General features: G+C 39.7%; 1 protein-coding gene across 8 annotated transcripts in view; it reads left to right on the top strand.

Annotated features, from left to right (window-relative positions):
* The window catches only part of CFAP43 (cilia and flagella associated protein 43), a 95,446-nt gene that overhangs the window by 22,280 nt on the left and 49,060 nt on the right, over nt 1-24,106 (top strand). For 5 of the 8 annotated variants that reach the window (XM_030569103.1, XM_030569105.1, XM_030569101.1 and 2 more), the window contains 13 exons: nt 2,779-2,938; nt 4,431-4,493; nt 5,204-5,280; nt 6,105-6,236; nt 7,268-7,384; nt 8,891-8,971; nt 11,952-12,100; nt 13,355-13,458; nt 16,409-16,549; nt 18,640-18,809; nt 19,890-20,042; nt 20,768-20,898; nt 23,788-23,953. In XM_030569103.1, coding sequence (XP_030424963.1) covers nt 2,779-2,938; nt 4,431-4,493; nt 5,204-5,280; nt 6,105-6,236; nt 7,268-7,384; nt 8,891-8,971; nt 11,952-12,100; nt 13,355-13,458; nt 16,409-16,549; nt 18,640-18,809; nt 19,890-20,042; nt 20,768-20,898; nt 23,788-23,953 — 1,644 coding nt within the window. Of the gene's footprint in view, nt 1-2,778; nt 2,939-4,430; nt 4,494-4,534; nt 4,590-5,203; nt 5,281-6,104; nt 6,237-7,267; nt 7,385-8,890; nt 8,972-11,951; nt 12,101-13,354; nt 13,459-16,408; nt 16,550-18,639; nt 18,810-19,889; nt 20,043-20,767; nt 20,899-23,787; nt 23,954-24,106 lie in introns of all 8 variants that reach the window. The other 3 variants (XM_030569102.1, XM_030569109.1, XM_030569104.1) reach the window with 3 other exon arrangements.

Below are 24,106 nucleotides of genomic sequence, written 5' to 3'. Positions count from 1 at the left end.
TATGCTTCAAAATATGTCGTTGTGGCTGGAGTTGTAACCAAGTGTTGCCAAAAAGGGGCAGCCACATGACGTTTTTAACTCTCTTCTTGCACAAGGAGATATTTTCTGTTTCAATATCACCTATAGCTAAGCCCTGAGTTTTCTGCAGTTGCTCAGACTTTGTATCCAAACATGACCCGTCTTTGTCACCATGCACTGTTAGATGCCATCAGCTTTCCAAAACATTTCATGTCCAGGGTTCTGGGCTTTTCCTCTAGAGAGTGCTGTTTAAAGGAACAGAGCTTTAGGAAGCTTATGAATGATTGTACAATTTCAGAACACAAACAGCAAATGGGAGTGCTTCGTGTGACTCCCTTGTCCTGGGTATACATGGTGATGGTCCCATTCTGGAATTAGAACTCGGTGCCTATTATGTATATTGAGTCATGACAATGATTAGAAATGGACTTTATAACAGATGCCGACCTGGACTTGCATAGGAAGCCTCCGAGTCAGAGTAAGGCACCTACTATCTTGCACAAAAAGAGGTGTGGACATAAAATATGTAAAAATACCTGTCTGACATGTATGTTGGAATGATATAATGACCATTTCATTATAGAATCACTAGCATACTACTAGAGTTTATTATTATTATTATTATTATTTGATTTCTAAAATAAATGAGTCCATTGGTATTTCTGAAACATCTTTCCTCAAAATGCTTCATAGAGAATAATGGATTGACTGATAACACACCTCTGAGATAGATAAATATCCCATTTTTAGAGAGAGAGCGACACTTAGCCAAAATCACATAGTGAGTTTCTGGCAGATCTTAGAAATAAAACCTGGATACTTCTGACTCTCAGTCCTGTGTTGTCAGCAAAAGAGTATCCGTCTTTCCTCTTCCTGTACATTTTGCAAGACTCTCGGTGTTTTGTAGAATTACAAACTATGCACATTACTTCATCCTCCACTAAAATGAAGCTACTTTTGGAGTGGGATGTGATTGCTATTATGGTCTCACAGCAATTCCACATCAGAGTTTTGGACAAGAAGTGAAGAGTGATACCTTTCTATTGTTGAAACAACTTTTGAATTTAGCTAGGCAGGTAATCATTGACCACTGTGGAATTAGGCAAGGACCCCAGAATTAACACTTCCTACTCTCCACAGAATCTAGAAATGAAAAAGATCTCTTAGATCATCCTGTCCATCTCTCTGCCAACAGGATTATTCACAAAACACTAGCAAATGTAAAATAAAGATCAAGCGTCAAGCAATAGGGTTGTTGCAACTTCTTTGGAGGGTTTATCTCACAGGTAATGTATGTCACTGGCAGGAAGCTTCTCCTACTATTCACTTTGAATTTGCTTTCTTTATTTGTCTCACTGCAATTAGCTATAATCCATTTTATTCTATTCAATATTTTCCTCCCTTCATGCTTACACGTTTCAAATTCTTGTAGACTTATTGGGTCTGATTCTCCATTGCATTACCTGGACTGCAGGATTCGAGCTGCTATCTCTCATTTAATCACCACTTAGCCAAGCTATTAATATTTAATTCTTTTAATATTTCCTCTTAAATCAGTCCACCTAATGGTCTTCGTTGCTTTTCACTGAATTCACTTCAAATTAGCAATACCCATTCTTGTGGAGCCCCACTAACAAAGATTCTGAGGCACTCACGTACTGTAACTCTCTTCTAATGTAGGGAAGTACTGTTATCCTCATGTTATAGATCGAGAGCTTAGTCACAAAGAAGCTAGGTGACTTGCCCAAGCTCTCACAGGAAATCTGTCAGAGATGTGCCCAGAACTGATTTGCAGATGACACAAAGACTGGCAAAATGGTAAATAATGATGAGCACAGGGCAGTCTAACATAGCGGTCTGGATGGCTTGGTGAGCTGTGCCCATGAAAACAAAATACATATTAATACTGCCAAGTGCAAGAACATATGTATAGGTATAAAAATGTAGGCTGTACTTACAGAATGGAGGACTGTATCCTGGAAGAGGATGTAGGCTTCATAGTGGACAAACAACTCGACATGAGCACCCGGGGCAATGGGGTGGTTAAAAGGGCTATGGAATCCTTAGATGTGTAAACAGGATAGTAGTGAGTAGGAGTGGAAAGGTGATTTTAGTTCCATAGATAGCATTGGTGAGGCTGATACGAGAATACTGCATCCTGTTCTGATGTCCACATTTTAAAAAGAGTGTTGAAAAATTGGAGAGGGTGCAGAAAAGAGCCACAAAAATAATTCAAGGACTGGAGAAAATGCCTAATAGTGAGATACTTAAAGAACAAAGTCAGGTTAGTTTATCAAAAAGAAGCCTGCGGGATGACTTGAGTACAGAATATAAATACCTTCACAGGGAGAAGATACAAGATACTAAAGGACTCTTCATTCTAATGGAGAAAGGCATAACAAGAACCAACAGGTGAAAATTAAAGCCAGACAAATTCCAGTTAGAAATAAGGAACAGTATTTTAACAGTGACGGTGATTAACCATTGGAACAAACTACCAAGGGAAGTGGTGGATTCTCCCTCTAATGATGTCTTAAAATCTAGACCGGACCCTTTCTGGAAGATATGCTTTAGTCAAATGCAAGTTAATGGGCTCAACGAAGAAGTCAGTGGGTGAAATTCTCTGGCCTGCATTATACAGGATGTCACACTAGATGATCTAATGGTACCTCGTGGCCTTAAAATCTCAGAATCTCCATATTTATGTATGCAAACATTTTCCACTTTTAACTGAAAAACTTGCTGATTTTTATATTGAAGCCTAAAGATGACATCCAGCCTTCAGTCCACCCTACCGTCCACTGCTGGACTGCAACGTCTGACCTGTATATGGGCTGTGAAGAGGGACATTTTTTGGCAATTAATGCTGAGACACTCAAAGCTTCTCTTCTTTATTACAAACCTGCACAAGACGCTACAGGTAACAGAGAGTTGCACTGAGGGTTTTTGTAGCAATTCCATGTATCTCTTTGTATATGGTTTCTTCCCTTTTCCATTGCCCACAATATCTTTTTCCTCTGTCAAAAATATACAAATGCTTCAATGTTGTTTGGTCTTAAAATGAACAGTAATGCTGGTATTGCAGATCTCATTAAAACGCCGCAGAACTGATGTGAAAGCATTAGTAGGCCAGACATATACAGCCTTATATTATTATTGTTTATTAATGTATAGAGCACTAACAACATGTTTGATGTTGCACAAAACCTAGGGCATGCCTTCAGTAGAAAATTGAGTTGTGTTAGAAAATGCCCTTGAGGAGTCATCTAACTAACACGATACTTAACACTACTTTGCAGTCAGTGTAGACAGGGAAAGCTGTGTTTAATATCATGCCAACTGTTCGTGTTAACCCTGTAGTGACAGACATGGAAAACATGTCAGTCATTGTCTACACGAACTGCCAAGTTGTGTTTAGCATAATGTTAGTTAAACCGATTCCTCAAGGTCCTGTTCTAATGCTGCACTGAGTATTCCCGGCTTCCCAAAATGTGGAACCTCACATAACGTGTGGAGATTAATCCAGATATGGAGGATTATCGTTTTGGGCTTTTTCTTTTTCTTTTTTTTTTTTTAATAAGAAGTGTTATGTTAATCCCTTGGCTGTGATCTGATTATTTATTGTCACAAGTCAAGCCTAGTAAGTATTTGGAGTTCTCCAAGAAAAGTTCGGGATTTGTCAATTCAGTAGGTTGCACCTTTTGGTGTTTCAGTTGGCCACAGTGTTCCTCTTTGTTTCCTGTTCTAAACTATTGTGCAGTGGTGTTGTCTGCTCTTAGGCCCTAGTTCACAAAGTACTTAAGCACATGCTTAACAAAGTATGTGATTGAGACCTTTCTCCTTAGCAAATCACTTGATTACTTGCTCAACTTTAAGCACATGCTGAAGTCCCATTGAATAAAACAAACCCATTAAGCACATGTTGAATCAGTCCCTTTAACAGCTGCCACATTCCACCTGAACATTTTTGGAGTAGATGAAATTCCTCTCTCCTAGATTAATCAAATAAGAGAACCTAAGTAAATAATAACACTTTGCATTAGCATATATACTGATTTCCATCTCAAAATGGTAGGCAGAGACCTGTCAGGGATGGTCTAGGCTCTAGATAATACTTAGTCCTGCCTCATTGAAGGGACTGGACTAGATGACCTGTTGAGGTCTCTTCCAATCATATATTTCTACGATTGTTATTCCCATTTTACTGATGGGGTACCTGAGCCACAGAAACATTGTGATTTGCCCCCAGGCACACAGATGAATTAATTGGCAGAGACAGGAAAAGAACCCAGGTCTCCTGATGCCTAGCTCTGTGTTCAGTAGACTAGACTACAGCCAGCCCTTAATGCATTCACGTATTAGGTACATGTACTATAGTTCACACTTTAATTTGTTTCTTTTTCTTTATGCAGAACCAAGGCGAACAAAATTTCGTTCCTTTCCACTTCTTTGTGATGATAGTTTGAAAAAGGAAGGTATTCACTTGTTTAAATGAAGTTGTGTTTTTTTTTTTAAGGCCGCACCAGTGGCTGCTGGGAGTCATAATACATGTCAGTACAACTCCATCCTAGGTAGAGCATTGGCTAGAAGGATACTGATGTTCTGTGGCCTGTGAGAGACAATTTTTGATACTAATGGAAAGCCATTTTGACAGCCTTAACAGAGACAGTGAAACTGGACTTATTTGTTTTGTATTAATTCTAAATTACACTGATGTAAGATCAGATTCAGGCCCCCACATTTTGTTTAGAACCACTGGAAATGATTTGTTGTTTACACAGCACTAACTTTGTACGAGGCACTCTTTCTCAATTACTATTGGGAAATTTACAAAAAATCTGTTTTGTCTTGGTGACTGTTTAGTGGCCTATGCAAAATAAATTAATAGTCTCAGTTTGTAATGGACATATGTCCACATCACAAAGCCACAACCATAGCTGACACTAATTGGCCTTCTCCTAGCTAGACTGAGCTACTTCCTCACCCATAAATGTAATCCCTCTCAAATCAAGGTTGAGGCACATCGCTGGGGAGTGTGGAGATTACTAGCCCCGTGAGTACCTGTGCTATTTTTTTCAGCCTCCCAGGTTGTCACTCTGTCATATTTCCCAAGCAGTATATTCAATGAGATATTTAAGAGCTAAGCCATTTTCAAAAACATTATTTTATGTTTTTGCTTTTGCAGAAGACAAACGGAGAGCACAAAAACCTGTTCTGCTTGCCATGGCATATCATAAGGATGGACTATATGCAGCTGGAAGTGTAAGGCATCCCTCATTCCTTGAACCAGGCTATTGTGTGAAACCCAAACTGAAGCATATTTGAGTGAAATGCCCTCACAGAACCCCTAGCAGGAGCAGAAGTGAGAAGAAGCAAAGAGCTGTTGAAGTAGGAAATGTCTCTCTAGTGTTGTACATACTTTGCTGTTTAAGATTTGGGACAACAAATCTGGAGGAGAAGAGTCCTTTTTTTCATAGTCTAACAAGCAAGTAGTGAGTAAGCGCCAAGTGTTTAACAACGATAGGCAGCAAACAAAGAGCTTTTCATTGGAGAATACGTAAAGGATTGTAAAGAGATAGGAGAGAATTAGAATGGACGTAGAATGGAAGAGGAGAAAGAGAATTTCCAAGATAACTGCCCAGCTGTGTTGTGCCCAGAAGTCCACTCTACCATTATGTATGATATAACTTAACAATACATGTCTTAGTTTATTGTTTAACAAAAACCCAGTAGACCAAATTCAGCTTGTGTGACTCCTGTGCGATCTTAGTGAAATCAAACGGGGATACGTAATATAACCGATAACAGAATCTGAGCCATTGCAATTAAACTTTAATTGTTTTTAAGTCTTGATTTTTAAAAAACGTTTTAGTTTCTCTTCATGTCTGGCATCATTCAGTATTTCAGTCTAGGTGGCCCATACACAGAGACAAGATAAAGGTTAATAAGACCAACAATGACAGGAATCAGTGGAATCATCTTGGCTGTTCCCACAGGGTTTCTTAGATATTTACACAGTGCAGTTTTGCTGTAACTGGTTAGGATAAGTGGTCTAGATCTGATTTGCATTTATCTTTTCTGTTTAGGATGGTATTGTGCGCTTTTACCAAATCAAAGGCACACACTATCAGATGGATGATTCCTTTGATGTATCAGAACCCATAACCAGCCTTGATTTCTCCCCTGACTACAACACATTACTAGTAGAAACAGACAAGGTACAGTATTATGTAATGAGGTGCCCATGTCAGGTTACATCTGCTACTGCATGATACTTTTAGTATCACTGGGCTAAATTCATCCTTAGTGTAACCCCACTAAAGTCAGTGGCATTGCGCCAGAGGTGAATTTGACCCAGTGTGTGTGAGAAGCACAAACCAATTGACTTCTGAAGATGGTGGATTGTACCATATAATTTTTACCTGACTCTTACATATGATTCTGTGATTTACTGGTCAACACAGAAGTATTGAAGCCAATGGGACCACTTGAACCATATACATAAATCTGTGCAGAACTGAGGCCTAAGGGAATAATTCAATTCCCTCAGAAAAGGAAAATTTATGTTCTCTCTTATCATAGAACATCAGGGTTGGAAGGGACCTCAGGAGGTCATTTAGTCCAACCCCCTGACAGATTTTTATCCCAATTCCCTAAATGGTCCCCTCAAGGATTGAGCTCACAATCTTGGGTTTAGTAAACCAATGCTCAAACCACTGAGCTATCCCTCCCCCCCCAGAAATCATATTTTCCAGTCCTTGTATCACTTTAGTTGGCTTTTTTTAATTCTACAAAAGTTTTTTAATATTTTTAACGTGAAAACCATAATAGTACAGGAGAGAGAGAAAATAATACCCTGGGTAAGAGGATGAAGCAAGAGATTGGAAGTCAGGATTTCTGGGTAATGTGAGGATTAATAAATGTTTCCCAAATGCCTTGAGCTATTCAGATATAAACCTTTTTGAGGGCATATTATTTTGTTTTATTTTGTTTTAAAATATTTTATTGGTTCTTGAAATAAAAAAATAGAGTTTGCTTTAATTTAATTTCAGTCATTTTCTGAAATTATCTGCTAACTTTGAGGGAACTACATTGATTTGTATCAGCTGAGTCTTTTCCCTCAATTCAGAGACATCTGTAAAAGTTTAAAGAGCAAAGTTCAGAAAGAGAGGTGGTTTTGTTGGTGTGGTTGAGGACTTTTACTGAATGCTTTATAGCCAAATGATGGATTATCATTTGTATTTGTCAGGGATCAGTCTATGTCTATCAACCTTCTCAGAATGAGGAAGTCATCAAAGTCTTGGATGCTTGCAATGATCATTTCCTGTCAGCTGATTTTCTTACTCCGGGGAACAAGTACTGTGTGGTAAGGAACTCTCTCCTTTGTTATATAATAGTGGTTATCCTCAGCTAGGAATAACAGGTAACCAAAATATTGCTATGGCAACCTACATAGCATAGAAGCAGATGTGCTGCAGAGACCAGGGCTCGTATTCTGATATCGGTTACGTCAGTGTAGATTCAGAGTAACTCCATTAAAGTGAGTGGCGTTATTCCAAGCCTAGGTTAGTGTAGCTGAGAACAGTCTCTTGCCTTGCGTTCTTTGACGAAACATGGTTAAGCCACAGATTGCTCAATTCTAATATGGACTCCTACTGATTCACTGTGTGGCCTTGGAAAAGTCACTCTGTACGGGCCAAGTTCATAACACTGCTGGAGATGGGCTCAGTACAGAGAATGGAAGTTGAAGGAGGTGGCTTTCTAGCATCCTAGCCACCACACCTGTGCTGGGATTCCCACTGGCCTCTTCATGCCTCAGTGAAATTTAGAGCAGCCTGAGAGAGTCTATCCGGTGCCAAGCTATCCACAGCCCCCATGGGCCTTTTCCACAGCTAGGGCATAGCAGTGCTATGACCATGCCTCGCTCATCATGAAAACACCCTCACATTCCCCATGTGCCAGGGACTTTTCCAGGAGATAGTGTACAGCCAGCTACACTGATTCTTTACCTGCCAGGAAAGTCCCCAGAGAGCCAGAATAAAGGAGCCTTGAGGTACTGATCAGGGCTGGCTCCAGGCCCCAGCGTGCCAAGCGCGTGCTTGGGGCGGCATGCCATGGGGGGCACTCTGCTGTTTGCCGGGAGGGCAGCAAGTGGCTCCGGTGGACCTCCCGCAGGCTTGCCTGCAGAGGGTCCGCTGGTCCCGCGGCTCTGGTGGAGCATCCGCAGGCACGCCTGCGGGAGGTCCACCGGAGCCGCGGGACCAGCGAGCGCCCCCTGCAGCGTGCCGCCGTGCTTGGGGCAGTGAAGGTGCTGATGAATCAGTTGTGTAAATCTCCTCATTTTTAGCAGAGAGATGATAATCCTTTCCTGCCTCATAGGGGAATTATGAGCGTTAATTCATTCATATTTGTACAGTACTCGAAAGATTTAAATAATTAGATTCAAGGTGCTGAGCATTTTTATGACATAAATCTCCTATTTTCCAAAGACCAAGTCCTCTTTTTCAGACACGTTTACCAGGGGAAATTGTGAGCATTTTTCTACACTGCTGGCTGAATGGTGGAGGTGGAAGTGCTAGTGTAGATCAGGCACATATGTTACCAGTGTATCCTCTAATCCTGCTCAGAGCACCATCACTGGAGCTGCACTGGTGCAAAAATGCTTATAAATTTTCCCAGTATAGCTGCACTCCTAAAGGAACGTGACTAAGAGCACTGTGTGTGACACTGCTGTGATCGTTCAGAACTAAACCTGCATCTTTTTACCTGCTATGCCCAGTCATCAGCCTGGTTAATTTTCCATAGAAAGCTACTGCCCACTAACCTTCCTGTCCATTTTTTCTGCTCTAACCAGTCTCTTCTTCTTCAACAGTCTGTAGCAATTTCGGGGGAAGTGCATGTTTGGCTGCTGGAGGATGGAACTTTCATAAGCAAGCTCTGCCTGAATACACAGGTACAGATTATTGGAAATTTAGGTTTAACTTTTTTTTTTTTCAGTCAACAAATAAAAAATATGAGAATAGGTTTTTGCAAAATATGCCTTAGATTTACCATTTTAATAGCGGTGAAAACTTGTTTCTGGAAAGCCCAGTGGATCATAAAGATCTGGATACAGGGATCTCATACCCTGGTCCCACAACTACAAAGATGGTCAAATTTTATATATGATTTAAAGAAAATAATTTCTAAAACACTGATTGTGGTGGTACCTCAATACCTTTCAGTCACTGCACCCAATTCAGCTCTGTGCTCCCAGGATCCTCCATAGCAAAAAACCTGAAGTCCCTTCAGGTTTAGTTTAGTCTAATGCATAGAGTACTAGACTGAAATTCAGGAGATTTTGGTTCTATTTCTTGCTCTGCCACTGTCCTGCTGGATGACCTCGCCCAAGTCACTTCACCACTCTGTGCCATAATTTCCCCATCTGTAAAATATGGGGACTTCATGGACTGTGCTGACTTACACCAGCAGAGGAATGGCTAGTGCATTTCACTTGACTCCAGCTGGATGTTTTACAAAATAACTGAAAACCATTCATCAGCAGTATTCTAGCCTTATCCACCATTCAGCTGAACTGTTCCATGAAAGTCTTTAGCAAGTAGGCCACTGGAAAGAAAATATTAAAATTTTTCTTATTTTAGTTAAGATAATCCTGAAAGGTTATTAATAATAAAGGCTTCACATTTGCTTTGAGACAAAAGCCTTTGCACATGGTCTTTAGTGATCAGGATCTTAATAATTCTCATGCAGAGAAAAACACTTTCTATGCATGAAGAAACCTCTGTGGATTTCATGACACTTTAAAAGGAGTTTTTGTTAACAAAAGAAATGCTGTTCTTTGCAAAGAATAACCAAAATTTTTGCTGATAACCAAAGAATGATAGCATTTAGTGTTGAATTCAGACCTTTGTTTCGTGCTATGCTTTCTGGCAGAGAGACCAAAATTTTCAGTCCCGCTTTATTAGACTCTCAAGATTGTAATTAAAATACAAAACAGTGATATTTACATTTGAACAATGGTTATTTTTGACTCTTTTGAAACCTTACAAAAGTGTTTTGGTCTTTTAAAAAGACCAAACCAGCCAACCAATTTTACCATTCATCTTTAATTTAAAAATGTTGAATCAACTAATTTGATCCAAAGAACCTCTAAGTAGGGACCCTGCCTTCATTTTCAGTCTGGGAAGCATATATACAGAGTGGCTGCTACTGAAAATAAGTACCACTATCACTGATAATAACAATTAATTAATTAATGTTCTTGTAGAGATGCCAAAATCTCAAGCCAGTGGTCTATTAGAAACGTGCCCAAAACATCCCTTACCGACAAGATCCATGGACCCCACATATGCCTATCTCAACATGTGGTGTACCTCATCCAGTGCACTAAGTGGCCCAATAACAATTATCTGGGTGAAACCAGATAATCTCTATGCTCTCAAATGAACTCATACGGGAAAATGATAAAAGACAAGAACACCACATCACCTGTGGGTGACGACTTTTCACAAAACGATCACTCTATATCTGACTTCTGAGTCCTCATCCTCAAAGAAAAACTGCGTAATACTTTCAAAAGTTGGGCCTGGGAGCCTAAATTCCTTACTGTGCTAGACACCAGGAATAGAACCTAGAAGTCCCATGTTCCAAACATTGGAAAACACTTCCTTTCCTTTAAACACAACTGTGTATGTTAGATTTGTTCTGAATTTCTTTTTGAATAATTCCATTTTACATTGCTCTTTTTAATAGCACCATAATTTTGCATGGGTCTCAGGTTAAAAATATCAGGCGAGTCAGGTTGCAAGTCATGTAAGTTCATGTATAATGCTTATCACAGAAGATAATACTGTGACACTATAATCAACCAGTCCAACTTTTCTTTTTGATAGCTATGTTTATTATTTTTACCTGTGTAGTTCTCTCTTGGTATTTAATTTAAACCAAGCCTGTAGCATCTTTGCCCCAACAGTCCTTGACTCTTGCAAAGGGTCTGATGGTTTGATTGTACTCAGAAACTAGGGTGACCAGACAGCAAGTGTGAAAAATCGTGACAGGGTGGGGGGTAGTAGGCGCCTTTATGGAAGAAAAAGTCCCAAATATCGGGACTGTCCCTATAAAATAGGGAAATATGGTCACCCTGTCGGAAACTTCTTGCATGAACTGTTTGTTTACCCATTTACAGGAACTGCTCCAAGGAAAGTGTTACTTAACCCATTACAAAAATTAATCTACTTACTGGGCAGAATATTAAGTTCTTTGCCTTCATTGTGAGTCTCTGCTGACTCTATCTGGTCACTGCTAATGGTGCACCAAAGCCCACATACTGAACTACAATTTTGATTTTAAAATGTTTCCTATTTTACAACTGTGTTTTTGCTTTTTGCATTAATAGGATCTTCAAATATCAATTAAATTGTTGCATATTCTTGCATTGGCCTAATACTAATGTGTTGGACCTCTATACAGGGCGCTTAGGTTTGAGTCCCAGAACTGGACTGGAAGTGCTGGGCAAGCTGAACATTATGCCCCGGCGGTTCTGATTTCGCATGATATTTTTATTTTGAAATCTCAACATTTTTCATGGGATGGCAAAAAAAAATTCTGACCAGCTCTACTCATTAGCCAACCTCTCTGATATATTTAGAAGAACACTGACTGATTGTGGATATGATGCAGGGCCTTGAGGATGGGAGGGTATAAACCTTGGGATGGGAATGGGCATGATCTTTATGGATCTAGTAGTACATTCATGGGGAAAAAGGGGCATAATGTTTTTTATGGACCTTTTTTTGTGACCCTGATTATGTCAATATTTTCTTTACATAGATCACTTATTGCTATTTTTCAGATGTGAGGGAACTTTGCATGATAGAGCAAGTTGCATAGTAAGATGTTGCGACAAAATTAAGTGTATTTTACTGTTTAACTAGGCAACTGCTATGGTTTGCTGCCCCTCCTCATATAGTGTTGCTGTTGGGACCAAAGTGGGTCACATCTATTTCATTGATGTTACTAAAGCTGAAATGCCACGTGTGGTCCACAGAGTTTTTCTTTCCGACTTACCTGTGCACCATCTGCAGTAAGTATATAGTAGCAGTGGGCAGGGGTATTCTCAGCAGGTAGCCTAAACAATGTGTGTGTTAAGAAATCTATGTGCACTTTTTTGCATGTTCTTCAAGAGAGTTGTGCATGTCAGATGAGACACTGTGGACTAGATTTATGAAAAGAGTTATGGATGACAAAATAACATGCTATGGTGCTCATCCTCCTGTAGGATCCAAAAGTGGCTTACAACTACGGACATGTAGTAATCACTTCATTATTGAATGAAGCCACCTCTGCTAGAGTTGGAGTACAACAAGCACGTGGACAGCTGGTCCAGACACACTACACAATAGTAGGTGGGGCGGGACTTTGGTTGAGGGCAATGGAATAAACCCATGTTCTTATTAAAAATGCCACAAAAAAGCAGGAAATATATTAGTATATAAGGTCCTGTCTGACAGATCCGGCACACACTGGGTTCCATGTAATTAGATATCTAACTTGGGAGGCTGAGGGGGTGAATCAGTTCTGCAGTGATTCAGACTTGTGGTTCCAGGAAATGGAGACATCTCAAATCTGATGCTTAATGCTGATGCTTCTCACATGATGGATGTTTTTATTACTATTTATTATTATTTTGTTAACGTTTAACAAATGTAATTATGCCTATACAATTAGCACCAGGGATCTTATATTGTTGGATTTCAAAAAATGTCAATATTTAATAGTGATCAGTAGAGATAATCATTAATCTACTTTAACGTTTTAATAAATAGGATTGATACTGAATTTGTTAAACATTAAAAAAACTGTTATTTGAGGGATCAGATGTGACATCTCCATTATTATCTCTAAAGTAAAACATTAACAATTCATATATTGAGGAAATGATTTTAAAGGTGTATCAATATATATAGAGACACAGAGCATATAGTATATAAAGTCTGGTTAGAAGTCTGAAAAAGAGATAAATTAAAAGGAACGAAAGATTTTATAATGTAACTAAAATAAACTATTGTGTAATATTACTAGGTTTACATCAAGCGCCCGCTGAAGTAAATAGAAACAGCCCCCATTGACTTTAATGGGCTTTGGGTCAGGCCCAAGCCAAGTAAATCCTGCAGGCTAAATCTCTGTTATAGTATGGACCCCACAGATACCAGTAGGGTTACATGAGTGTAACTCAGTGCAGAACTCAGCTTTTTGTGTTGAATTGTATCAAGTGAAATACTATGATTAGACTGTGATGGACAAAAGCTGTATTTAAGTGGAATTCTGCTTTGTCTAGATATGATCAGAGTGGTCAGTACCTCATAACTGGAGCTGCAGAAGGACATATCTTTATTTTAGATGCTCGGCCCTCAAAATTGTTCCAGGTTCTTGGATACTTAGGTAATATATGTAACTGAATATAATATCTAATTTTCTAATATGATATTCATTGCATTGTATTTTCACTTGGTGCCTTTAGTAATAGTTTTGAATAGTGGCAATATTGATTTCTAAAGCTTTTCTTTAACAGATGCTCTTATTTAGAAACTAAAGTTTTTAATACAAGGATGGTATTGGGGTGAAGGATTGCAGCGCTGGTGACTTCACTTCTTTATAAGATGCTCTGTATGTTTTCCTGATAAATGCCACTTTGTTGTATTGGTTGTTTTTTCTTCTTTCTGATGACTCTACAACAATCTCTGATGTGCAGTAGTCCTTTGTTTGCCACCTTATCAAACTATAACACTCTTCTGAATTAATACACTTTGCAAGATACAGTTAAACTACAGAGTTTGTTGTAGGTTTAAATCCTGTATTCTGAGAGCTTCTCCATAACCTGGACACCTTTTGTCTCAGGGTGCACATGTACTGCACTTGCAACTTCAGATACAGTAACGCCTCACTTAACGTTGTAGTCATGTTCCTGAAAAATGCTACTTTAAGCGAAATGATGTTAAGCAAATCGAATTTCCCCATAAGAATTAATGTAAATAGCGGGGATTAGGTTCCAGGGAAATTTTTTTCACCAGACAAATGACTATATTTTTATAGTCTACAGTATAAGTTTTAAACAAACAATTTAGTACTATGTACAGCAATGATGACTGTGAAGCTTGGTTGAGGTGGTGAAGTCAGAGGCTGGAAGAGGGGGGGATATTTCCCAGGGAATGCTTTACTGCTAAATGATGAACTAGCACTTGGCTGAGCACTCAAGGGTTAACACATTAATTTTGCCTCACACTCTGCAAGGCAGCACAAATGGAGGGAGGGGAGACAGCATGTCAGACAGAAACAGAGACACACACCGTGAGAGAGAGAGAGAGAGATGTGCATTGCCCCTTTAAGTATGCTGACCCTACTCTTAAGTACATTGCCTTTTTAAGGAGATCAGCAAGTTGAGACAGCTGCTGCTGCCGACAAGCTCCCTCTGTCCTGAGCCCTGTCGTGTCCCCCTCTACTCTATAGAGATGGGGTAAGTGGGGGGCAGGAGCAGGGGTGGGGGAACACCCTGACATGAGCCCCTTTCTTTCCCCCACACCCTGCACAGCAAGCAGGAGGCTCCTGGGAGCAGCTCCAAGGCAGAGGGCAGGAGCAGCACATGGCCGTTGGGGGAGGAACAGCTGAACTGCCTGCAATTAGCCTGCTGGGCGGCTGCTGCACAGGAAACTTATGGGAGCGGGGAGCTGACGGGGGGCTTCCGGTCAACCCTGGTTCCAAGCCCCCTCCAGCTAGCTGCAAAGGGCTGCTCTTTCTGCAAGCAGTGGACAAAGCAGGCGGCTGCCAAACTACATTATAAGGAAGCATTGCACAACTTTAAACAAGCATGTTCTCTAATTGATCAGCAACGTAACAATGAAACAACATTAACCGGGACAACTTTAAGTGAGGAGTTACTGTATAAGCTATTCTGTATGAAAGAATTCTGTATGAAAGCTGTATTCCCACCTAGTTTGGCATGCATGCCCCACACCTCGTCCTTCTCAAATTTTGGAAGGCACTTCAGATTCTTAAACCTTGAGTCGAATGATGTAGCTGTCTTTAGAAATCTCACATTGGTACCTTATTTGCGTTTTGTCAAATCTGCAGTGAAAGTGTTTTTAAAATGAACGTGTGCTGAGTCATCATCTGAGATTACTATAACATGAAATATATGGCAGAATGCGCATAGAACAGCCAGAGAAATGCAGTTCTCCCCTGAGTTCAGTCACAAATTTAATAAACACATTATTTTTTTAATGATCATCTTCAGCATGGAAGCATGTCCTCTGGAATGGTGGCTGAAGCATGAAGGGACATACAAATGTTTAGCATATCTGGCACATAAATACTTTGCAATGCCGGCTACAAAAGTCCCATGCGAACCCTTGTTCTCACTTTCTGGTGACATTGTAAATAAGAAGTGGGCAGCATTATCTCCCGTAAATGTAAACAAACTTGTTTGTCTTAGCAATTGGCTGAACAAGAAGTAGGACTGAGTGGACTTGTAGGCTCTAAAGTTTTACATTTTTATTTTTGAATGCAGTTATGTAACAAAAAAACTACATTGTGAGTTGCACTTTCACAATAAAGAAATTGCATTATACTACTTGTATGAGACGAATTGAATTTGTCAGTTTACAGTGAAAATATTTGTAATGAAAAATAATAATAGAAAGTGAACAGTGTACACTTTGTATTCTGTGTTGTAATTGAAATCAATATATTTGAAAATGTAGAAAATCAAAAAAATTTAATAAATTTCAATTAGTATTCTATTGTTTAACAGTGAGATTAAAACTGTGATTAACTGTGATTAATTTTTTTGAGTTAATCAAGTGAGTTAACTGGGATTAATCCACAGCTCTAATACAAAGTTTCATTGATTGTGACATCCCTGCGAATTAGATTTGGTCTAAAATGGTATCCCCTGGAATAATATCAAAATTTGCATAATCACAATCCAAATACAGATGGCTGATCTTTTCCATGCCTTGTCACATTTCACCCAGTGATTATCAGCAGCATCTCTCCAGAATTGTTAAAATTTGCTCAAATTTCAGGTCGCTTAACCTCTCAGATGAGCTTAAGTCTCAAAATTTCCTGTGGGATGAAAAGCCTAATTTATTCACAGGTGCTGAGCATCTGCAGCAATTGACTTCAGTTGGAATTGTGGGTATTTGGTATTTTTGAAAATCAGTTCCCGGCTGTGCTGATTTTCTCAATTTAAATAGTCACTTAAGTGCAAGTGCAATATGATTGTTATGACATTCTGAATCATCGTTCCCCAACGGGCTTCTCATGGGATCCCCACAGGAACAAATACAACTTGATGCAATAACTGGCTTAAGTGCTGGTCTCCATTTGCTTTCAGTGTTGAGCAGTGAAGTCCTAGGCCTTTCTGCAATATATGACGTGGAGAGTGAATTAGTTGAGGTGATGGCACTTCTTTGTCCACCAGACATCAAAAGAGCAAGACTGGAAATCTTTTGTCTGCCTACAGCAATCACAATAGGTAAAAATGAAATATATTCCTTGTGTGACATTCCTTGAGACACGTATACACTTATGTTGTCCCTTGCACAAAGCACTACTGCTCTAATCTGTTTTATCTATCTACTCTATACACCCTCCCAGTGTATCATTTCTAGTATGATTGTGTGTAGGCTTCCCTTAATCGGCTGGTTTATTTAACAAAATAGTACTGTAGTATGCAAATAAATTGAGGCATGCGGGAGGCAAGAAAGAAGCGAGGGAATGGTAATTTACCTCTGGTATCACATTACCACCACCCAACAATGAGATGTCCATAAGGCAGCAGAAGGAGAGGAAGGTGGAAGAGAAAAGTTAATCTCACCAGTCCTTCAGTGAATTACTGTGGGTTCAAGGTGGCTTAATAGTGAAAATGTCCAAGGTTAATACATTAGTAAATAATGACTGTCTTTCCCACAGCACCACTAGATAAAAGTTCATAGCAAAAAACCCAACAATTTTTTAAAAATCTTGACTTGTATCCTAATTTAAGAATATTACAAAGAAACATGGTGTGACACAAAAGAACAGCATTAAGGGTGGGAGGGAACTAGGACTTACTTTATAGGCAGACTTTAGGATTCTCAGCCATTGTAAATCAGCATAGCTCCATTCACCAGCTGAGGATCTGGCCTAGTTCTCTGCAGTCATAGATTTTTCAGCAGAGCACATATTGAGGCATCACATTGAAAGGGAAACTGGTGATTTGTGGAATGGGAAGAGGTTAAGGCTTCAGTAAATTGAACAAACATCCAAAAAGAGTTCTCAACAGGGCAGGCTCCAGGGGCTTTGCTGCCCCACGCAGCCAAAAAAAAAAAAAAAAAAAAGCCGCGATCTGGAGTTGCCACCCCAAGCACGTGCTTGAAAAGCTGGTGCCTGGAGCTGGCCCTGGTTCTCAAAATATACCCCAGCCTTATTTTATCTATGTGAGCATTTATAAAATGCTCAGCACTGGAATACGAGTGATTTTTTGGTTTGTTTTTGTTTTTGTCGTTTCGCTCATAAATTCTTGGGGCGCCGGGGGCAGGGGGGTTATGGCCAGAAGGAACCATTGAAATCATCAGTCTGACTTCTTGCACAATATAGGCCATAGGAGTTTCATGCATTTTTTTGTGGAATTCAGCATACTATCATCGAAGTTACATTTTTTTAAGCAGGTCACTTCTTTCCAGTACCACAGACTCCAAGAATTGGATGCAGAATGAAAAGACTGATCAAGTCCTTGATTGAATGTACATATGAATTAAAAGATATAGACAATGTTCTAGACAAATGCACATTCTTCATCACATTTTTTTTAAAAACTGAAAATTAATTGAATGGGCATGAAAGGGTTTTAGTGGATTAGTTTAAGCAAACCACATTGCAGGCTGGTACTCTGTCAAGCATCCTCCACGCCCCAGGAGTATATCACAGGCCTGATATGCAGTCACAGCCAAAATGAGGCTTTGTGCCACAATGCTGTCATTCGATTTATGTCTATGTATGAATTGTTAGCAAAACCTTTTTTGGAGAAGGCTTTATTATGTAAAGTTGTAAGAAAATATGGTGCAAGACTTTCTTATCACTTAAATCTAAATTCTAAAAGGAACTTGTTAATACTACACTTTACATAGTTATTTTCACTGAGGCACAGATACTGAGGCCAACATTTTCTTTAAATGTCCACTGACGTTGGGTGTCTCCATTTGTGAGTGCCCAATTTTAAACACTTAAAGTAGGGCCTGATTTTCAGAGGTTCTGGCCCCCTGCAACTTCCATTGGCTGCAGCTGGAGTGGGGGCTGCTCACATCCTTTGAAACTCAAGCCCTATTATAGGTGTCTCATGTTGCCCTGGTGAAAAGTTGGACTTACGTAACTTATCCAAGGTCATATAGAGTCAATGATAAAGCTCAGTCTCCTGACTCCTAGTCTGCTGCTCAAAACATTAGGCCACCCACTCTCCTTGCCGAGATTAGCTAGTGCATTAAAATTTGCTTCTGTTTTCCACAACTACCATTTTATTTTTAAAGGTGAAATATCTGCTCTAGCATCAGTGATCTCTCTTCCATCTTGTCTCTTTCAATCTTGTAGACAATGATGAGTGTATTGATGAAAGAGGGATGCTAAAGAACCGTGTCATTCAGAAGCACCAGTACGAACTAGATTACCCCCTGTCCTCAGCAGTCAGACAGAAAGATGACACTGTGTATGGCTACTGCAACCACGCACCTTTCATCTGTAAATACCATCTTGCCAAAAAGGTATTTCTCTGATGCTGCTTTTTGGGTGGAGGTAAAATATTGTAATCTTCTCAGCACAAGAAATAGGAGCACGAGCACAGCGGCAAGTAAGCAAAATCTCTACCTATCCCTGACACCTATCAAATTGCATCATTCTCCAGTAGCTTAAGGTCAAATAGGTCAACCCTATATGGTACCTACATGGTGCTCGCTGCAGTACTTAACCTCAGAAGTATGTATCACAGGCATTAGATCAGCATGTCAGAGCAGTGACCACAATGTGGCCTCATTCTTAAAATGGTACAAGCCTGCAGAATGGCTGACACCTGTACTTCAAATATCAATTCTTTCTCAAGAGCTAGAACTAGACATTGGGCCTCTGAATCCATGGATGTCTAGGGAATGTGCTGGTCACTATTCTGAGCCAATCTGCATAATTTCTGACTGAGTAATCCAGAACTACCCGAGACTGAGCCAATTTCAGATTTCTGCAATGTTTATTTGGATCTATAGGACACATGAAAAGGTGCACGTCCAGGACTCTAGGTGACTTTTCACATATTTTTAAACATACAAAAAGCTCCCCCAACCCAGAAAATAATCATCCAAAAGTGAAAATTTCAACCCCCTCCTCCACAAAAATACCCTATTCCACCCACAAACACCAACCTTCTGCACTTCCCGACCAACCCAAAACCCTGGGGAAAGCAATGGACTCTTTTATCTAATATGCCCTGAGGATCAACAGATTTGTGCTACTTCAGGCTAAGTGGGAGAGAGAATCCTCATGGAGACAGCCTTGTTGGCAGGGTCTTCACTTTTAATCTGAGGGGCTCCAGCTCAGGCACCTCCATTGATTGCAACTCCTAAAACGTCTACTATGTCCCCTTCTGCAGCTAGAGAGGGTGAGATAACGTATTATCAGCATAGCCATGATACACCCCCCACCCCCAAGCCCATAACTCTTATAAATGGCAACATAGGTAAAAGATAATCCAACAAGCTATTTGTACCTGCCAGCATTATCACTCAGTTTTATATGGCCAGCTGTTGATACTTCCATCATCTCAATTGCTGTTTTGTATTTTGTTTGGTTTACAGAAAACCTGGAAAGATGTGTCAGTTACTTTATCAGAGAAGAAGATTCCAAGCAACCAATTTGCACCAGGATTCCTCCATTTGTCACCTAACAGCCAGCTGTTGACATCAGTGGCTAAGGATGGAGTATTGTTTATCCATGATGCTGTTACTTTGGTAGGCATCAGTGCACAGGTCTCATTAAATCTATGTTGATCAGAGCAGATGGGAGTTACTGTATGGATCAGTGTAATGAAAGCAAATGCACCTCTACCTCGATATAACGCTGTCCTTGGGAGTCAAAAAATCTTACCGCATTATAGGTGAAACTGTGTTATATTGAACTTGATTTGATCCGCTGGAGTGCGCAGCCCCACCCCCCCAGAGCACTGCTTTACCACATTGTATCCAAATTCGTGTTATATCGGATGACGTTATATCAAGGTAGCTGTGTATATAAATTGCTACAGAAAAAGACGTGCTATACTTGAAGAGAAAAAGAAATTGTATTATACAATTGACTAGTCTGATGTTTATTTTTATGATGGATGTTTTTATTTTCAGAGGTTGTGTGTGTGTGTGATCATTTGCTGCTTATTTTCTTCTACAGTAAACCTTCTGGTAGATAATTTTGCTATGTGTCACAGACATCTGAGAAATTAACCTAATGGTTCAGCCCTAGGAGCTTATTCCAAGGCCTGAGTCAAAACTTGGCCCACCTTTTAAAACCACACATTCTATTGTTTTTTTTAAACTCCTTAATGACATTTGAGATTAAGTTTTATCCTAATACAAAGGAGTATTTTAAACAAGGGGACCTGTTAACTGAATTTAGTGACATATTCCTATAGAAAAACATATTTGCTCCTGACTGCCTGATATTGTTTCTGTAACTCTTTCAGGAAACAGTTGCGCAGGAGCATTGCCATTCTTACCAAGGACAGGGAATTGGATCCTTGTCATTTTCATTGGATGGCCAGTTCATACTTGTCAATGGCGTGGATGATGGTACCCTTGTATGCCTGAAATGGAAGTATGTATAAGATTAACTGATTATATTGATTATATGAATACTGGTGCCCAAGCACACTAATTTCTACATGCAGTTAAAAGCTTTAGGCAATTTGTTTTATTTTGTGAAAGTTAGTTTTATTGTCTTCTGTACAGACAGATAGTATACAACCTAACAGCAGCAGTCTGTGATTACCAAACCTGGGCGGTTAATCAGCTGAAATCACTTGACTAAGCTGATCAGTCCAGCTATGGCTGTAGTTCAAGTTTAGGACTATCTTCAGGACTTAGTTATATAGAGCACCTTAAGGCAAAAATAAAAAACTCAGGGAAGATAGACTTTGATGAATAAAAGTAATTAAAAAGGAAAATGACCCCTTTTAGGAAATTATTGGCTTTTGGCCATTTTTAGACTATTCTGGGGTAAGTATTAGAAAAGTGGTTTCTTTCCCATGATGGAAACTGCAAAGAGATATTGTTGTTTCACAGAAACATATTGATGCTCTTCTTTGTCAGTCATACCAGAGAGGCCAGGGATTGAATGGGCTTCGGATATTGACTTCCCTTCCTCTCACCCTAGAGGTTGTTCCATCAGATCATTAAGAATATAAAATCATTACGATTATGTACATACACATAGTGACCAGTTCCTCTACATCTTGGGCATCCACATCTCCTAGTGCGTATTGTCTGTCCTTTGTTTTCTAGACTACGAAATCTCTGGGCAGGAACTGTTGTAATATTTCTGTCTTGTACAGCCCTGAATATACTGTTATAGAATTCTATCTAACCATGCCATATCCATTCTGAGAACTTCATTCTCCAGTGCTGTAAATCTGACCCCTTTATCAGCCTTAAAAAAAATAAAAATTTAAAGACAGAATAATATAGTTCATTGGTCCTCGGCCTTTCCCATAGTGTGACCCCACATCGCAACAGAAAAAAGCTTTGGGATCCCCATTCCATCTAGTTAGAAAGAAAGAAAATGTAGTTGTAACTCGATCCCGCCTGCTTGAGAACTTGTGATATAGTTGTGTTTACTTAGCTGTTTGCAATAATATGCAGTTGTAACAAAGCTTTAGAAGGAGGCATGAGAAGCATTGAAAGGTTACAATGGAAAAGTTACTGGCCTAGTCAATAGGGGGATAACTGTAGACCTGATATATGCTGATTTATGTTGTATGTTGCTAGTAAGACATTAGACATCGTCCCACATGACATTCTCATAAACAAACTAGGGAAATCTGTTTTAGATGAAATTACTGTAAGGTGGGTACACATCTGGTTAAAAGACCATACTCAAAGCCTAGTTCGCTGTCAAACTGAGAAGACTTATCTAGTGGTATGCTGCATGGGGTCTGTCCTGGGCCTGGCACTAGTCAACATTTTCATTAATGTCTTGAATAAAGGAGTGGGGTATATGCTTCTAAAATTTGCAGAAGACACCAAGCTGGGAGGAGATGCAGGCACTTTGGAGGACAGGATTAGAATTTACAATGGCCTAAATAAATTGGAGAATTTGGTCTGAAATCAACAAGATGAAATTCAGTAAAGACAAGTGCAAAGTACTACACTTCAGAAGTTAAAATCAAAGGAATAAATACAAGATGGGGAATAATTGGCTACATGGTAGTACTGCTGAAAAGGATATGGGGGTTATAGTGGCTCAAAACTGAATACAAGTCCACAGTGTGATGCAATTGCAAAATAGGTTAATATCATTCTGGGGCATATTAACAGGAGTATTGTATGAAAGACCTGGGAAATAATTGTCCCGCTCTACTCAGCACTGATGAGGCCTCAGCTGGAGTATTGTGTCCAGTTTCGGGTAGCACACTTTAAGAAAGCTGTGGATAAATTATAGAAAGTCCAGCAGAGAGCAAAAAAGATAAAAGGTTTAGAAAACCTGACCTATATGAAAAGGTTAATAAAACTGGGTATGTTTAGTCTTGAGAAAAGATGACAGAGGGAGGACCTGGTAACAGTCTTCAAATATGTAATGTGCTGTTATTAAGAGGACAGTGATCAGTTGTTCTCCATGTCCACTGAAGCTAGGACAAAAAGAAATGGGCTTAATCTGCAGCAAGGTAGATATTAGGGGAAACTTTCTAACTATAAGGATAAGGTTAAGCATTGAAATAGGCTTCCAAGTGAGGTTGTAGAATCCCCATCAGTGGAGGGTTTTAAGAAAAGGTTAAACACCTGTCAGGAATGGTGTAGGTATAATTGGCCCTGCTTCAGCACAGAGGGCTGGCCTACATGTTCTCTGAAGGTCCCTTCCAGCCCTACATTTCTATGATTCTATGATTAAAGATTTAGCTTGAAATTCAACCCAGCACAGAGAACCTGCTCCGTTCACCCAATGGATACACTTAAGATTTGTGTAGGGAGTGGCAGGTATAGTAACTTCACATAGGGATGTCTGTATGCCGCTGAATACCATACATGTGGGCTCCCTGCCAGCCAGCCCCAAATAGGCCTTTTGGAAGAGGCTCACTGGATCCATACTTAGATGAACTCACCTAAGTCTCATGTAGCACCGCAGAGGTTCAGCCACAGGGAGAGACTACCATATATCATGGGAGGTGAAGTCCAGCTGGGGAGCAGAGCCCATAGTGTGGAATGGAGTTATGAGGGACCTGGAACTAAACCTCCCATAAGGCACCACAGAGGCATGTTTAGACATTTCCAAATCAGAATTTTTCAGAAATTTTCATGCTGTGAAAAATTTCAGTAGTTTGACCTTTAGTCCCACTTCGGGGCAAATACGCTGAAATGCCTGTACTGGAATTTCCTGTGGGACAGAAACTCCATATTTCAATCAGTTTAATATATTGTAAGAAATGGTTTTTAATTCTTCAGCCTTTTCCATAATACACAGAAAAACATGTCAATTCCCCCTTTTTACCAGCAGGACTGGAGGCGATGAAATGAAGGAAGCTACTGATTACTGGCGACGCATTCTCGCTGTTCTGAACAACTCAATTTACAATGAAAATAATGTTTTAAAGTCCATGGCTGAGTGGAACATTGCTACAGAGTCCCTACTGGAATCATCCTTGGAAAAGGAATCTCAGGTCTGAAACTTTTTAAAAATTTGAAACAAAAAATTCTTATCTTAAAGGGGGGGAAAAGATTTTGATAATTCTTGAGATGAAATTTGATCCACGATTACAAATGTATAAAGTTTATTGTATCCTGACACAATGCTCTGCCCCTAGGAGAGTTTC

The sequence above is a fragment of the Gopherus evgoodei genome, chromosome 7 (assembly GCF_007399415.2).
Source record: "Gopherus evgoodei ecotype Sinaloan lineage chromosome 7, rGopEvg1_v1.p, whole genome shotgun sequence".
Taxonomy (NCBI): Eukaryota; Metazoa; Chordata; order Testudines; family Testudinidae; genus Gopherus; species Gopherus evgoodei.
The sequence above is the reverse complement of the archived record's forward strand: the minus strand, read 5'-3'. Positions and strand labels throughout refer to the sequence as shown.